This window comes from Sceloporus undulatus, chromosome 6 (assembly GCF_019175285.1).
Source record: "Sceloporus undulatus isolate JIND9_A2432 ecotype Alabama chromosome 6, SceUnd_v1.1, whole genome shotgun sequence".
Lineage (NCBI taxonomy): Eukaryota > Metazoa > Chordata > Lepidosauria > Squamata > Phrynosomatidae > Sceloporus > Sceloporus undulatus.
Window position 1 is genome coordinate 53,588,132 of NC_056527.1, and position 16,506 is coordinate 53,604,637.

Here is a 16,506-nt window from a genome sequence, read left to right on the forward strand (position 1 = left end):
CATGTCTTCATTACAGTTTTGTGGTTGTTCATATGCTCAATAGAAACATAGGTAATTTTGTGCCAAGGCAGATACTTTTGAGTTGTGTTTAGAACCCATAAATATTTTTGTCTAGCCAGGTCACACCAACCCAGAGTCAGAAGTCTGTTTTTGACTGCAGTGACCTTCATTTCCCCCACTGCTCCATATTTAATAAAGGTTGGGTTAATACTTGATAAAGGTCAGGTACTGTAGCAGTCTTAGCTCTTTGAACAATTATACCCTCAAGGCTTTTCATCAAAAGAAGAAAAGGCTATCATAAACTAGGACATCAGGGCTTTGTATGCTGAGGGCATGTAATGTTTATGCTGCAGGGAAGAATAGCTCATGCTGGGCATGATGGAAGTTCAACCAGAGGATTTCAAACTACTTAACATAAAAAAGCACTTAGAGAAGGCAACTTTAAATGGTTAGAGCATGTAATGTCTCTTTAAAAGATAAAGATGTTTACTGCATGAAAATAATTTCTAAAAATATATAAAGAAATGTTTTAGGTGAGGCTGTATGTTATTATAGGCCTAAATACCCTAAACTTTAGGCACCAAATCCCATCTGATCATGGAAGCTAAGCAGGATCAGCTCTGGTTAATACTGGTACTTGGATAGGAGACCACCAACGAATTCCAGGTGCTGTAGGCTATATTTCAGAGGAAGGAAATGGCACCCCCGCCTCTGAGTATTCTTTGCCTAATAAAGCCCTATGAAATTCATGGGGTCACCATAAGCCAATAGGCAACTTGAAGGCACATACACACACACATAAAGTATCAGATCATTATAATTCCTGGTTTTGGTTCCCTTTCTCTGTTCTTTTTATGAGAATAAGTATGTTATGTCTCCACTAGTTCTACACAGAACTGTAGAACTAGTGGAGACAAAATATTTTCCTCTGTTTGATAATGATAATGATAATGATAATAATAATAATTTGTATTCCGCTTTTTCACAAAGGAATCAAAGCAGATTCCAACAGTATAAATAAAACATCAAACAATTAAAAATTACAATTTAAAACCCCCTAAACCCGACCCTTCCCCCCAATCATAAAAACAGTGATCAACCCCTAAAAAAAAGATTAAACATCAAAAAATTTAAAACTAAAATTTGGGCAGATTAGCGCTAGAAATGAGTCTTTCTCTAGAGGAGGGGGGACAGTGGCGATGGTATCAATCAATTTTGATATTGGTATCAATAGATACTAACGTTGATGGTTCTCTTATTATTGTGTGTTTATTTTGCCTGCTCTAAAACGACAACATGAAAGAAAATGAAAGAAAAAAGAAAGAGCTCAGGAACTTGTAGCTTTGTAACAAAATCTAAAAACTTTAAAAAGAAAGGTCAGTTTGCAATTCTGTTCTGAATAAACTATACTTTTCCTATATCAAACACTACATTATAATGCAGTCAGCCTGCTTTATTCTCAGATTCTTTATCCATAGAGTCAACCATCCAGAGCTTGAATGAATACACATACAGACACACCACAAAGGAAACCTTGATTTTACCATTTTATATAAGGGTCACCATTTTACAATGCCATGCCACGGTGGATACCAAGTCCACTGTATAATGCATTTTAAGTTCCAAAAGTAACAAGGTAATTTTCAGGCAAAGGGTGCTAATAGTGCATTTAAAAATTACCAAGCATTTCTGTTTCTTTCCCTCATGACTTCATATTTTCAGAAAATGTTATATATCTGACCACAGATTTGAGATCCAACGTGGTATAGTGGTTTGAGCATTGGACCACAATTCTGGAGACTAGGGTTTGAATCTCTGCTCACGCAAAGGCAAACCCTCTCTGAATAAATCTTATGAAGAAACTCCCACAATAAGTTTGCCTTAGGAGCCACCGTAAGTCTGAAATGATGTGAAGGTGCACATCAACAACCACAACCAGTTTCCCACATGAGTATATGATGCGTCACTTTGCCTGCATTTGAAGTGACAAGATAGTAGGCAAGCAGTAAAGAAGATGATTAAAACATGGTGATGTTTAAATGATTAGGGAGGTCAAGCACTGAAAAAGGTTTTTAAGTGGTAAAGTAGTTGAGTGTGTTGCATGGAATCAGCAGTGAGACTGTTGGTAATAAAAGGTGATTCTGGTGCAGGGATTATGGTTGACAAGGTGTGGAATGACTGGATAGTGAAGGGTATTTTTAAAAGACTAATAACCTGTGGTTGCCATTGGGGCAGGACTCTGGGATGGAAGTCATAGCTGCATTCTGTAGAATGAGAAGGAGGGGCCAAATGCATCTGCAGTGGTCTGCTGTATTTTGAAGCAAAATACTGTAATATATAGAAGAACATTAGGTTTAGTGTCTAAAATTGCCTACATACTATTATTGTCCCTTTGGTTTTCTTAACTGTCAAAAGCTGTGACTGTTTTATGAATATACAAGGTGTTACTCCTAAGATCCTGCTGCATGTGCTCTCCAGGGCATTTCAGTTTGATGTTCTCTTTTCTAAGGATTAGTTGGAGAATTCAAATACAAATGGAAACAATATATTAGTCATGGACATTTAAACTAAAGGAAGGTCTTCATGGTTACCAAGAATTATTAGATAATAGCTAATTGGGATAATTATAGTAGTATTGTAATGATTGTTTGCTGGTAGGTCTAACCTGGAGTTAACTAGAATGTTTTATCATTTTTTTCCCTTTGTCCAGATGTTATGAAACACAGGATTTTTAAGACAGATGGGAAAGAGTGACACTTTTTACAGCAGAATAACTGATAATCTGTCTGGGCTAAATTTACATCTGTTAATTAACACCTTGGGGTGGTGTGTATTTGGTATAGTAGACATGAGGCCACATGACTCAATAGAATCAGAATGCAACAATTATCTGAAGTAGACAGAGAAGAACAATGGGAATGTTCAGAATCCAAGACAATGTCATTTAAAAACAAAATGATTATCAGGGGCATAAGGATTGCTTTCAGGCATAAAAATGTAGTCATTCCAAATGAACTCAAACTCACCATATATATGGGTATCACTGTTTCTTTGCATTTATGTAGTATTGGATTTCATAACATGTCAGCTGTTCATTAATCTTTACTGTAGGGATGAGCAGCCGTGGGCCTTCCAGATGTTGTTGGATTGCAGTTCCTATTATTCCTAGTCAACATAGCCATTAGTGAGGTTGCTCGGACTTGTTGTATAATAACATCTCAAGGACTATGGTTGCCCATCCCTGCTTTAAGGAATCAAAATATCTGTTTGAAAGGATGGGTTCTATCCTTAGCTTGATTCTGTTAATATCTAATATGGGAAAAGCAATAGTTTTAGCTAGAGCAGGAATGAAGAATGTATAGCCCCCCCCCCCGATATTTTTGGACTGCAGCCACATTGGCCAAGCTCACTTAGGCTGATGGGAATTGCAACCCTACAAGATCCAGAGGACTACATGTTTTCCTTCCCCTGTACTATTTAGGCACTGAGCATTGGAAAGTATTTTTTTAGTTCTTCCTAACCAACATGGGCAGTGCTGTCTGTGGGATTTTGAAAGTTGTATTTTAGAAAGTAGAAGCTGTAACAGCTCAGAGCCCTGAGTATGTGTGTATGTGCCTTCAAGTTGCCTGCCAACTTATGGTTATCTATTGACTATCGTAGAATGTTCTTGCGCAAGGAATACTCAGAGGTGCTTTTGCCAGTTCCTTCTTCTGAAATATAGCGTACGGTACCTGGTATTTGTTGGCAGTCTCCCATCCAAATACTAGCCCTGAGCTGTTGTTGCTGTTGTTGTGTGCCTCCAAGTTGTTTTCGACTTATGGTGACCCGAAGATGAACCTATCATGGGGTTTTCTTGTCATGTTTCTTGGGGGGGGGGGTCCATTGTCTCCCTCTAAGGCTGAGAGTGTGTAACTTGCCCAAGGTCATCCAGTGGGTGTCCTAGTCAAATGGTCAAACTAGTCTGGCCCCACTAGCTCCTTACATTATTTTCACCTTGTACTAGCCCTGAGTATAGAGCTGAAAATCGTGTAATGGGCTGGTGTTGGTGGGATGAGCCAATTGTGCTCTTGCTTGTTTTGCTAACAGAAATGGCTAAGGTTGGTCTTGATCAGTTGGCAGCCCCTTCCGCCTCTCAGCTCCTGTGCTCCACTTGTATAAGCTGTTAACTTGCATAGCTGATGCTTGTTTAAGGATTATACGATAATTGTAATTCAAGGCTGGGCTGATGGGCCATTTAAACATGTTATCTAGCCAGTGCATTTGGGAGACACAGCATACATTTATTCATCAGAAGAAAGCAGCTGACAGAGGAATTTAGAGGACCATGTCTGCTAGATTTATGCTGTTACAAGGCATCTTGCTATATCAGAGCTCTTTTACAGTGAACCTTCACTAGGGACTGGTGTGGATTTTATCTAATAGGCAGCACTTCCAAATGGTTTCTAATGCTTCAGACTTTTGTCAGGTTTTATAATCTAGGTGTAAAGAGTCAAAAGGCAAATAATGCAGTACAGGATTGACCAGACAGACTTGATGCTTAGGAAAGGCCTTTGAACATCATTGTTGGTTTGGAGCAGTCTCAGGGATGTAGCCAGGATTTTGGGAAGGGGGGTCCAGACTAAGTGCCACCGTGATAATAGGGCTTGGGTGTGACAGTGTGGCAGCACGCACCATTCATTTTATCTAATGGAAGGGGGGGGGGGCCCGGACCCCAAGGCCCCCCCCCCCCCGGCTACATCCCTGGCAGTCTGATTCGGAGGAGAATGATTAATCAATGGGGATTTGGTAAGTTAGCACTTCTTTAATCTGGCTAATTTACCAGTGGTGTACTCCAATTGGAGTTAACAATTGCATTGAGGTGCTATCATTTTATGTATGTTGGCAACAGAAAGCTTTCATGGGCATGACAAATTGGCAAATTTGTATAGAGTATTTTTCTAGTTTATAGCAAAGCAGCAGTCTACCAGGTTGAATAGAAATTGCACATTATAGAAAAAAAGCAAACGATGATGGGTTTCACTACAGCAGCCTTCCCCAACGTAAAGTCCTGTACATGTTTGAACTATAGACCTTGTCCTTCCACAGCCAGAGTCCAGGTGACGAGGATTGTAGTTTAAATATCTTGAGGGGATACCAAGTTGTAGTTCAGAGATGGGTAACTGAATGGTAGATGAAAATAAGAAATGATGAAACTGTCTTTGTTCTAAATCCAGTTGCTAGACCTAAGGTAGATTTGCTCGAGGAATACAATTTATATAAGTGTATTTTTTGCTATGTTTCCATTGCTTCACTGATCTGCTCTAGTTAGGACTAACAGTTGGGTTTAGGCCAAAGAAAAATGTGGATTATTGGATTGCTTTCCCTTCTAATAATTTGTCAGAATTGATCAGTGCTTAATTGCTAAATTTCTTACCATAGGCCCAGCTGGAAGCTCAAAAAGCAACACAGGATTTCCAGAGAGCTACTGAGGTGCTACGGGCTGCTAAGGAGACTATTTCCCTTGCTGAGCAGAGGTTGCTGGAAGATGACAAGCGCCAGTTTGACTCTGCCTGGCAGGAGATGCTTAACCATGCCACCCAAAGGGTAAGGTCTATTGCTGGTTTATCTTGAACAAAACTGCCCTTTTGTTTCCATCCCTTCCAATAGGAAGATGAAAATTCTTGGAAGTTTTGGGCATGGAGCTGAATATTGCAGAATTCTGTGTGGTATGTATTGTTCTTCAATAACACATGGTTTGCATGGCTGGGTAAAGTAGAAGCACAAAGCCTTTGCAATGCTGCTTTTCCACCTTCTGTTGTAATGTGTGTAATTTGCCATGAGTGTAGGTCAGAACAAGATGCATTTGGATGTATGAACAGTTAGTGTAGCTCTCCCTCCCAATTGTTTCTTGATGTTTTAGCTATCATGCAATAAGAATGCATATTGGACTAGGGCCACAAGAATGAGAAGCCATCGAGCCAGTTCCAAACTTGCAAATGCCAGCTGTGCAACACGTGCAGTATCGAAGCACAATCGGTTTTCTGGCAGCTAAGCCTGATCCCAAAAGCACACAGGGAATTCTGAAACATGGTCAGGCTCTGACTTGGACAGTGATCCATCAAATTTCTGCCAAAAAAGAATTTGTGGTGCAGTCACATCTTCATGACACGTTTGATGTGAGCATGTGACAATACATGGTATTAAAGGAATTTCATTAAGCCATCATACAAGATTCAAAATGGGGAACAGGATTCTTATATTGAACTTAAGCCATTAAAGAGCCATACCTTTACATGCGTACCAAATTTTTCCTTTGCACTTCTGTAAAATTTGATAGGATTGTGGTTATTATTTTTCAAGTGGTTCACCAATCAGATCCTGGGCTCCATTTAGGATTAGGTGCAGAGCTGTCTCACATTTTGTAGGCTCCATGTGTTCCAGGGTAAAATTATTGTCTCTTTATGGTTTTAGTGTTATATACATAGAAGACAGACATTGTTCTGTATTTTGAAGTAGAGATTGGAGTTTTAGGCAGGTGGGCAAGAGTATATCCTTAATACAATTAAGTTTTTAAAATAAATAAATGAAGTTTATCTAAGCACTTGCAACTTTAACAAAATAACGAAGGCCTGATTTGGATGGGCCTTTGTGCCGCCCCCGTCACGTGCTAGGGGTTGGCCGAGGATGCACTGGCCTCACCCCTAGCACGTGACGGGGGTGTCAAAATGGCGGCATCCTGTACACATGGGTGCCGCCATTTTGACACGATGGACGCATAGCATCCACACGTCCCATCGTGCGTGCGATGTCACGAGTGCACCATTTGCACACTCAGGCGTCACAAGCGCGACGCAAAAAGAACCTGCTTTTTGCGGGTTCTTTTTCCACCGCTGGGAAACCTCGCTGTTTGGCAGCTGAGGCTTCCCGCTGACGGAAATGGAGGCGGCGGCAGACTGCCCTTTTTGGGTGGTCTGTATCCCGCCAAAATGACTTTAATGATGTGGTCATGTGCTTCCAAATTCTGTTGCTGTACTAGGTGTGGAGAAGCTGTGGTAATAGTACTGTTAAAAATATACTAAAGCTTAAGCCTAAAGTAGGCCTGCAGCTGCTTCCCCTCAAGCCTATTTCTATTTCTTCTTCTTTAAAGGTCATGGAGGCAGAACAGACGAAAACCAGAAGTGAGCTGGTACACAAGGAAACGGCAGCCAAATACAACGCTGCCACGGGCAGAATGAAACAGTTGGAAAAGAAGCTGAAAAGGGCTATAAACAAATCCAAGTACGTGTACTGTACTTGTTTTGTAGTTACAGGGCCAATTCCAACATGCACGTATTACAGAATGATGCCTAACTGTATGCATGAAGAGGCAGAAGTCCTTATCATACTATGCTGTTATGTCGGGTTATACTATTCAAAACCCGCTTCAGCTGTATTCGCAACAATAACTGATTGTTGATTCTGTATATCACACCCTTGCAACATTTGTGCTGTTATAGCATGATTTGCACAATTTTTTCATATGCACTAATGCCTCTTTCATTACCCTATTTGCCGCATCATGTGCTTCATGATTGGTTTGCTTCTCTCTATAAAAAATATAGTTGTAGTAACATTATTATGGTACAATGTCATTATAGCATAACTACCACTGCCTAAAGCTGTCATTGTGAGAGGTGACACATGAAGAAAAGTAGACCACATGATCCCCTGCCATTTTAATGTCTTTCTTTTGTGAAAAACAAAAGTGCTTATCATACTGACTGGTTGTTTCAGGCTGTATTCTTCAAAACTGCTTCGCTTGTACTCATTAAGCCATAATATCACTGTCACAGCATGACATCATTACAGTGCGCTCATCCCTGCCCAGAACTTGCAATGTGAGAAGTGTCACAGGAAGAAAAACAAACCATAGCACCATCTGGCATTTTTGACATCTCCCACAATGTTGTGCAATGAGGCTGAGACAAAAGCAGGACCAAACCACTGTTATGATGGTATAACAGCATGGTACAATAAAGAAAAAGAGAGTGTGTAGGGGAGAAAGGGAAAGAAAGAGTGACATGACTGGTATTACATGATAAGAAGGGGATTTTTTTTAGTTTTTTGATAGCTCTTTCATAAACAATAAGTTGTGTGAAATATAGTGTAACTTGCAGGTCTCATATAATTTCTCAGAATTTTTTAAAATTGGCATCATTGTTTTCTGCTGGAATTTAGCAGCAGACTGATACATGCATTCAGTCAACTAGTGCATTTAGTTGACAGTAGGGTAATTAATTGACAATATATTAAATAATGCCAATTTAAGTACATCTAAATACAAATGTATTGACTTTGTCAAAGTCCTTGCTGAATTCAAGATATGCTACATCCACAGCATTCTCTTCATCTACCAAACTGGTAATTTTATAAAAAAAAGGAGCTAAGATTAGTCTGGCATGATGTGTCTTGAGAAAGCCAAGTTGATTTTTGGAAATTATGGCATTTCTTTCTAAATGAAAAAAAAAAAATCCTCTACTCATAGGAACCCTGGTGGCACATTGGTTAAATGCCAGTACTGTAACTACTTACTCACAAACCACAAGGTTGTGAGTTCAGTCTCAGCCAGGGACTCAGGGTTGACTTAGCCTTGCATCCTTCTGAGGTTACTAAAATGAGTACCCAGCTAGTTGGGGGGGCAATTAGCTTACAGTTGTAAACTTTTTAAAGACTGCTTAGTGCGGTATGAAGTGGTATATATGTGAAGCTGCTATTGCTGGTATTGCTAAATATCTAGAATCTTTCCTAGTATTAGCCTGACATCAATATCAGGAAGGATTCTGGAGCATCTCATTAAACAGAGAGTCCATAAGCATTTAGAAATTAATGCCATAATCACAAAACGTCAACATAGACTTCTCAAAAACAAGTCATGACACACTAATCTTATCTCCTTTTTTTTAAATAAAATTATCAGTTTCGTAGATGAAGAGAATGTTGTGGATGTAGCATATTTTGATTTCAGTAAGTCCTTCAAGAAAGTCTACTATGATATTCTGGCAAACAAGCTAGTAAAATGTGGACTAGACAATGCAACTGTTAGGTGGATTTGTAATTGGCTGGCTGGCCAAACCCAAAGGGTGCTCATCAATGGGTCCTCTTCATCCTGAAGTGACCAGTGGGCCAGTGATAGTCAACGTCTTTATCAAACTATGGGAAAAGAGGTTCCAGCTGAACATTAGGAAGACCTTCCTGAAAGTAACAGCTGTTTGACAGTGGAACACGTTCCCTCCGAGTGTGGTGGAGTCTCCTTCTTTAGAGATCTTTAAACAGAGGCTGGATGACCATCTATTGGGGGGTGCTTTGTGTTTTCCTGCATAGTACGGGGATGTCTGGATGACCCTTCTATTCAAGAATGAATAGAAGAATTTGTTGATAATGCAATTAGTTTTTCCATGTAGTTATCAAGTATGACAGGGGAGGGTTTTATTTATTGATAATGAGAGAGTGTGTGTGTGATTTCCTTTGTTAATATAAAATTGGAACACACACACACACACACATTTATATTTAACAAGTCATTTACAAAAGTCCATCCTTTCCTCTTTGGCCTTGTCCTTTGGGGGTTCAAGCACTCACCTGACCTGAAATGTGGCCTCCCATCTTGTGAGATTTGTTTGTTCTTGGTGTTTAACTGAAAGATTACATTCTCTTACATGAACTCTGCCTGTGTTAAAAGAATTTCCCTGAAGGTCCTCCTTTGGTCTCCTCCCCTGTCTGATAAAGCGGGTGGTGATGGTGGATCAATTGTGAAGTGTTTTTTTTCCAGGGTAGTTGACTTGGCCTAATGGATTTACAACACTGGGAAAAATCTTGATAATTATGCAGGCACTATTAATAAATTTTATCTCCTGCATCCCACCCCCAACTACAGTTCTCCTTTATCTTGGACCTTGTTGTATTCATTCAGATTGTACTGCTGCTTTTAAATGAGCTGCTCTGGAAATCCTGAGTAAACGCAGAAAACCCCCACATATTTTTGTAATGATAGCAACTTAAATTTCAGTGATGGGAACTGGGAAGGCGTAGCTAATAAAAATGCATTAAAAGGGTGAAACTGGTGACGAATCCGTAACGTAAGCCTACACTGTACTTCTATTGTCCTTAGATGAAAGACTCTTCTTGTATTTTATGACATGGCAAAGATTTTGGCAGTGCTCTTCCCACTTTTCCTACACTGTTGGATCACAACACAGAATTGAGTTTGCTTTAGCCCAGTGAAATATCACTGAATGTAATCATGCTTAAATCTCTTGTTAGGAAGTTGTTATGGGGATACAAAGGTAACCTTTGCTGAAGACATGAGGATAGATATTCTATCCCTCTATAGAAAATAAAAGAATAGAAGAACAATTTGTATTTGAATCTTTTTGTTATTTAATAGCTGTTTTAGCATAGAAGCCTTGAAACATTTGAAATTGGTACTTACTGTTTATATCTGATGATTAGGTTTAAAAGCTTAGTATATGATTCCCTCATAAATAAACTTTACACTGTTTGAGTACTTCACGTCACTTTGTGAGTGTGCCTTCTTCAGTATGCATGTACTGACATTGCCCTCCACTCCCCGAAGTAGTCATATTTTCTGTGTGGGCATCATAGGATATTGGTTATTTTGTAGTAGCAAAACTAGATGGGTGGAGGGGGACTGGAATAGAAGCTGTTAACATGGACTATTAGTTAACAGAGTGAGAAAATTTATAAAAGGGTTATCCAGGGCAGCTATTTCCCTTGCTTATTTATAGATTGGATTGTCAGTAAATAGCAGTTGTAATATTAATATTATTAATAATAATACCACCAACCTTTTTTCTGTGCTCTTTCCCCCCCAGGCCTTACTTTGAACTCAAGGCAAAATACTATGTACAATTAGAGGTATGTATCAATAACAGTTTCCAGAAAGACTGAAAACTTGTAGTACATACTGTACATTGAAAATCATTATTGTAATTGTTTAATTTCAGAGAAGAAACAAGTCTTGTCTTTAATGCCACCTCTTTTTTTAAAATACTCCTGTTACAAGAATGATTGCATTTTGGTTTTTATCATGTAGATCAGTGGTCCCCAAACTGTCCCCTTTAAGAAATTTTGGACTTCAGCTCCCTGAAGTCTCACCAATGTTAGCCAGTAGTGTGCAATTCTGGGAGCTGAAGTCCAAAACCCCTTAAAGAGCACAGTTTGGGGATCACTGATGTAGATGTTAGAATTCACTGATGCAGGATGTAGCACTAGCTACTGAGGATAGCTTTAAAAGGGGGGGTTAGATATTCATGGAGATTTGGGCTACCAGTGGCTATTGGTGAGGTTGGCTGTATTCTTCTCCCTAGTATGCTTATCAGTTGCTGGAGAGATGAAGATGGAGATGATATTTCACTCATAACCTGCTGATGGGTTTACCATAGGCACCTGGCTGGCTATTATGTGAACAGAATGCTGAAGTAGATAAGCCTACAGTCTGATCCAGCATGGTTTTTATGTTCTAATGGATGGTAATATTCAGCACAGGTGGGGGGAATATTCTTGTAAACTGGATAGATTTTGCCCTTTGAAGCTCAGTTCTCAAAACTTAGGTGACAATATTATTTCTTCCTGTAATAGGATTATTTATATCATGTCTTTAAAGATAAATTATTTCTGAAGTGTTTTATAAGTTCATTCAAAATATATTAATACAATTTCAGTAAAAGTATACTGAAACATTACAAGTCCTTGGAATCTTTCCCCAAGTCAGTGTGCCTTAAAGAGAGGCAGGCCAGTGAGTAGAAGCCCTGATGTTCTCTCTGTGCAGTTTATATTAATAAAAGATTCAATTTAAGCAGTGTATCTCTCTTAGTAAGAAAGTATTTTTCTTCACTAGCAATTGAAGAAGACAGTGGATGATCTACAAGCAAAGCTGTCTTTGGCAAAAGGCGAATACAAAACAGCACTGAAGAATCTGGAAATGATCTCTGATGAGATCCATGAGAGGAGGCGAGCTTCCTCCATGGGGCCCAGGGGGTGTGGTGTAGGTGCTGAAGGCAACAATACTTCGGTAGAAGACCTTTCGATGTGCAAACTGGAGCCAGACAATATCTCCAGTAAGTAAAAGAAAAATCTGTACAGGTTGGAGTATGCCAAGAAAAAAACTCTGGTATTGTCACACATTTCCCAGGCTCAAGTTAAACCAGTAGTCCTTCTAGGGACAGAAGTACCACCCTTTGCTGCTAGGGATTTCACAATAGCTTCTTGTGTTGTTTTACTTTCATACTACAGCAAAGATACCAAACTAAAAAATTACATACTATATAAAAATGATGTTGATAGTCACAGCAGTTAGGTACTGTACAGGAAGTGTTCAGCCCAAGTTTTTCCAACGAGCAGCTTTCCCTGTTGAAACACATGAAAATGGCAACTGGTAAAAATGAGCCCCCAAAACCACCTTGAGAACCTGGAGGGACCTTTCCAGTGATCACTCATAGCACTGTGTTGAAGGAATTAGTAGTCTGGCTCAAGTTAAAGTCAGTTGTCCTCTCTTCCCATGATGAAATTGGTGGCTGAGCTAGACATGACTGACAATAGTTAGAATTTTGAAATATCCTAAATTTCATGAATATAAAAATGGTGAAGCTATCTAGATCCTTTCCTTATTGACACACTGGCTGGTACCAGTGCTGATGAGAGCTGAAGTCCATCAAGAAGGGGATGAGAGAGTTACAGGTTCCCAATCCCTTACTGTGTGGAGCCATGTTACATTTGTTGCTGCTGATTTTAAGGCCACAGCATGGAGAAACTGTTGCTGACATTATCAATTTGGTGAGAACACACAGACAGTCCTTACCTCTGATATGATACTATGATAGCTCAAGGCAACAATTTTTAGAGGTGGCCTTCAATAATAGAGAAAAAAGACCTTATTTTTAATGGGAATTACCACAGGTATACTTCAGAGTTAATACACTGTAGGTAACTATAACTCAGGGGAGGGTGGCAGCAACAGTGTGCATAAACTAGTGATGTCAGCAAAAGAAATAGGTGGTATGCATTGGGAATAAGAACTATCAAGGGAATAACTTTGCTAATGGAAGTTCTCTCTCAATATGCACACAGTGGCTTCTGAAGTATTTGAGGATGACAACTGCAGCAGTGTTGTATCTGAAGAAGACTCTGAAACCCAGTCGGTGTCCAGTTTCAGTTCTGGTCCCACAAGCCCTTTTGATATGCCAACCCAGTTTGTTCTTGTGGCACGACCTAGAAGTCTGGATCTGTCCAGCCCTATCTCGCTCTCTGAATTTGGCATATTTCCTCTGTTAGGACCTCGCAGTGAATGTAGTGGGGCTTCTTCTCCTGAATGTGAAATTGAAAGGGGTAAGTTGAACCAAGAAAGCCCATGATGTTTTCTGTGCTAGGAGTCATTAGGATAAGATTTGCAAAGAAAACTGCCAATCTTATAATGGCCTTATACTATGAATGGAAAACAGTAGGTCCTCCATGTTTGAATGCAGCTCCCCTCATTTTTTGTCCTTCACTGATGGCTATATTGTCTATGGCTGTTGAAAGTGCTGGTCTAACAACATCTTCTAGGGAGCCACATCTTTTCCTCTCTGATTTATTTAAATTTGTGGTATGACCAGGCATGTAGCTATTGGGGGCTGGACCAAATGAGGGCATTGCCCCTCCAATGGAGAATTATGCCCCCCCCCCCAGAAATTTTAGTTTATTCTTCAATTTTTAGCATTGCAGAGAATGAGATACTGGAAATCTTTCACACCTAAAATTCTTACTTTTGGTGTGTTACTATTCCCTTGGTAACTTTGCCTGCTCCTTTTCTCTGGATGTGTATTTCTAAATGATCAACTGAAGTTTCAAATTACTGTAATGCTACAAATTTGGGCAGTGAAGGAAAATTCCATAGTAGGGAGAATTTTTATGGGAGAGAATGCTCTTATTTTGCCCCTACCTGTAGCTGCACCCTTGAGTGCAACAGTTCTGGCACGTGTGCATAGTGAGCTTACACAGGTTAAGTGCTTTCCCTGTGTCTTATGGCCTGTGCTTACAGAATGGGACTGGAAATCTTCACATTTTCCTCTGCCCTTATAAAAGTCTTGAATTGTGAGATTTTATTCTGTATCTGCTGGTTGTAATGCTTCAAAGTATTGTACAGTAATTCAACAGCCACCCTGTGTTTGAAGTGTCAGATTGTCCCATGAGGAGAGCTTCAAGGCAGTCCATTAACATGTGATAAAATAAAATTGTTCTGTATCCATCAAAACTGACTTGTCTTTCACAGTAAGAGCTATGTGAAGGCAGATGGTTATTTACTGCATTTAATCCAGAGAAAAGATAGCAGGGCTTATCTGAAAAACAACATGAAAATTTGGCAGTAAGGCTTGCCCTAGGTATGTGGGGGACAGGGGATTATTGCTTGAAGTAATTTAAATAATACTGAGGCTAGAAGCTTGTTGGTGATATACACTGGTTCCACCAATGTCTGTACTTTTCATATTGCAGGAGGAGATATCTGGTATCTCCTTCCACAACACTCTTTGCCCCATTTACCTCAATAGTAGCTGGGAGGCTTCCCAGAATAGCTCCATTCCTTTGGCCACTGATCAGCTGCAGGGGTGTGCCTGGGCATATTCTGCCCACTTTTGAATTTGTGGAGAAGAAAGATCAGCCTTCTGCCTTCACAAACTACTCTTTATTTCTGTGGATATGCAAGGGCAGCTAGGCTGTGCATGGACACTGCCCCCCCCCCCCCCTCTGATCAGTGGCTGCAGGGACGGAGCTGTGCCAGGGAACCACACAGCTGCCAGTGCATACTCATGGAAGAAGTGGGGGAAAAGGAATACCGCCAGACAACTGATGTAAGTATGCTGGTGACTTGCACTTTGACAGAACAAAGTCTTGACAGAAAAGCATGAGATTGAATAAAACATTGGTGGAAAAAGTGGAACTAATTCTTAAACACATGTTGTTGGATCCAGAGAAAGACATGCTCAGGGCAGACCCATTGAAGCTGATGGGACTTGTCAATCACAACCAAATTAATCCACTGCTTCCATTATAATAATAGACTCTACATAAAGGTAGAATCCTTTTTAACCCATTTGATCGCACATTTCTTGAGATTAATGGGCAATAGCAGTGGGTTGGGTTCGGATTTAGTTATCCTAAACTGGGATACAACCTACAATATATATGTTAATGCTATGTATGTTTTGACTCACATTCTTTCAGTTCAAGAAAGTATAACCTCTCCATTTCATCTCCATAGGTGACAGGGCGGAAGGAGCAGAGAACAAGGCACTTGACAAAGTGAATAAGAACAGGAGTAGCAGCAACGCCTCTTCTTCTAGTGGCCCAACAACGCTGGACAATAGGATGAAGCGACTCTCCCTACAATGCCTGAAAGTCAAAGATGGGATTTGTCCTGACAGAAAAACTGTGCAGATTGGTTGAAATTATGTCCTCTTGCAGATAATGAGGATTCTAACTTATTTATACCCAAACTTCTGAATGTCAGAAGGACATTGTGCCAATAATTAATATATGCCAAATCTTTGGGTGTTTACTCTTTAAAACTGCACTAAGTTACATCAGTGTTGAGGGCTGAAGTGTGTGTGTGTTTTTTTGGAAAAATAAGTGACATCATTGTGACAGATATTGGTCACATACATCATCAACTGTGCTTGTACTTCAGGCTTCATATTTTGCAGCAGTTTGGCAGAAGCAATAACTAGTACTGTCTACTTGACATAGTTCTGTGCCATTTGGGCACTGGAGGCCAAGCCAAATGTTTGAGAGGAGCAGCTGACTGCCATTTTGTGAGCTGGGCTGCTGTTCAGACATACTAGAATTCCAAAGTGCCAGTGGCATATCTTTTTAAATACCTTGAATTTTCATTGTCTGTATTATGTTTTGGGATAATAAAACAAAGCTCTTGCATGCAATTGAGCCTAGAAGCATCTGCTCTTCCTCCAGAGCTGATGAATGGTAAATTATACCTCAGTGAGTAGCATAAATGTACAACTATTGAGGGGAGGGCAAGTTAATATGAATCCAGTGACTGATATGAAATATGCATTGAAATTTTTTATCAAGGACACCTTTCCCAGCACTTACTGTAAGTGATGACAGTACCATATGGTGTCCATCACTAGGCATGATTAGGAAGTTACGGTTACCCCTTGGCCTACCAAGAAAATGGTGAGGTGTGCATGAATAGGTGGCATATCTGCCAGTTAAGATGGAAGAATGAGTGAATACTTTTAAATATCTTTGTAGGTTGTCATGTATAATGTTTTTGGAGTAAGTAAAGGGATTTATAAATGTAGCATCCCTTAAACAAAAAGGTGAATGAGACTGGAGAGTTGAAGCATGATTCAAATAACAGCTGTTAGATGTAGAGAAGTCTGGTAGTTACACTAATAAATGATAGGACTTTCGTTTCAATAGTGTATCTGACACTGGTATATGACATCTTTAATAAACTTATTTATTTGCTGGGCA

General features: G+C 39.8%; 1 protein-coding gene across 1 annotated transcript in view; it reads left to right on the forward strand.

The window, feature by feature from the left end:
* The window catches only part of SH3BP5 (SH3 domain binding protein 5), a 49,476-nt gene extending 32,970 nt beyond the window's left edge, over window positions 1–16,506 (forward strand). Inside the window, exons 4-9 of the mRNA XM_042474105.1 lie at window positions 5,419–5,583; window positions 7,127–7,257; window positions 10,851–10,893; window positions 11,876–12,095; window positions 13,105–13,362; window positions 15,272–16,506. Of these exons, the coding sequence (XP_042330039.1) occupies window positions 5,419–5,583; window positions 7,127–7,257; window positions 10,851–10,893; window positions 11,876–12,095; window positions 13,105–13,362; window positions 15,272–15,456 (1,002 nt within the window). The 3' untranslated portion in view covers window positions 15,457–16,506. The remainder of the gene's footprint in view (window positions 1–5,418; window positions 5,584–7,126; window positions 7,258–10,850; window positions 10,894–11,875; window positions 12,096–13,104; window positions 13,363–15,271) is intronic.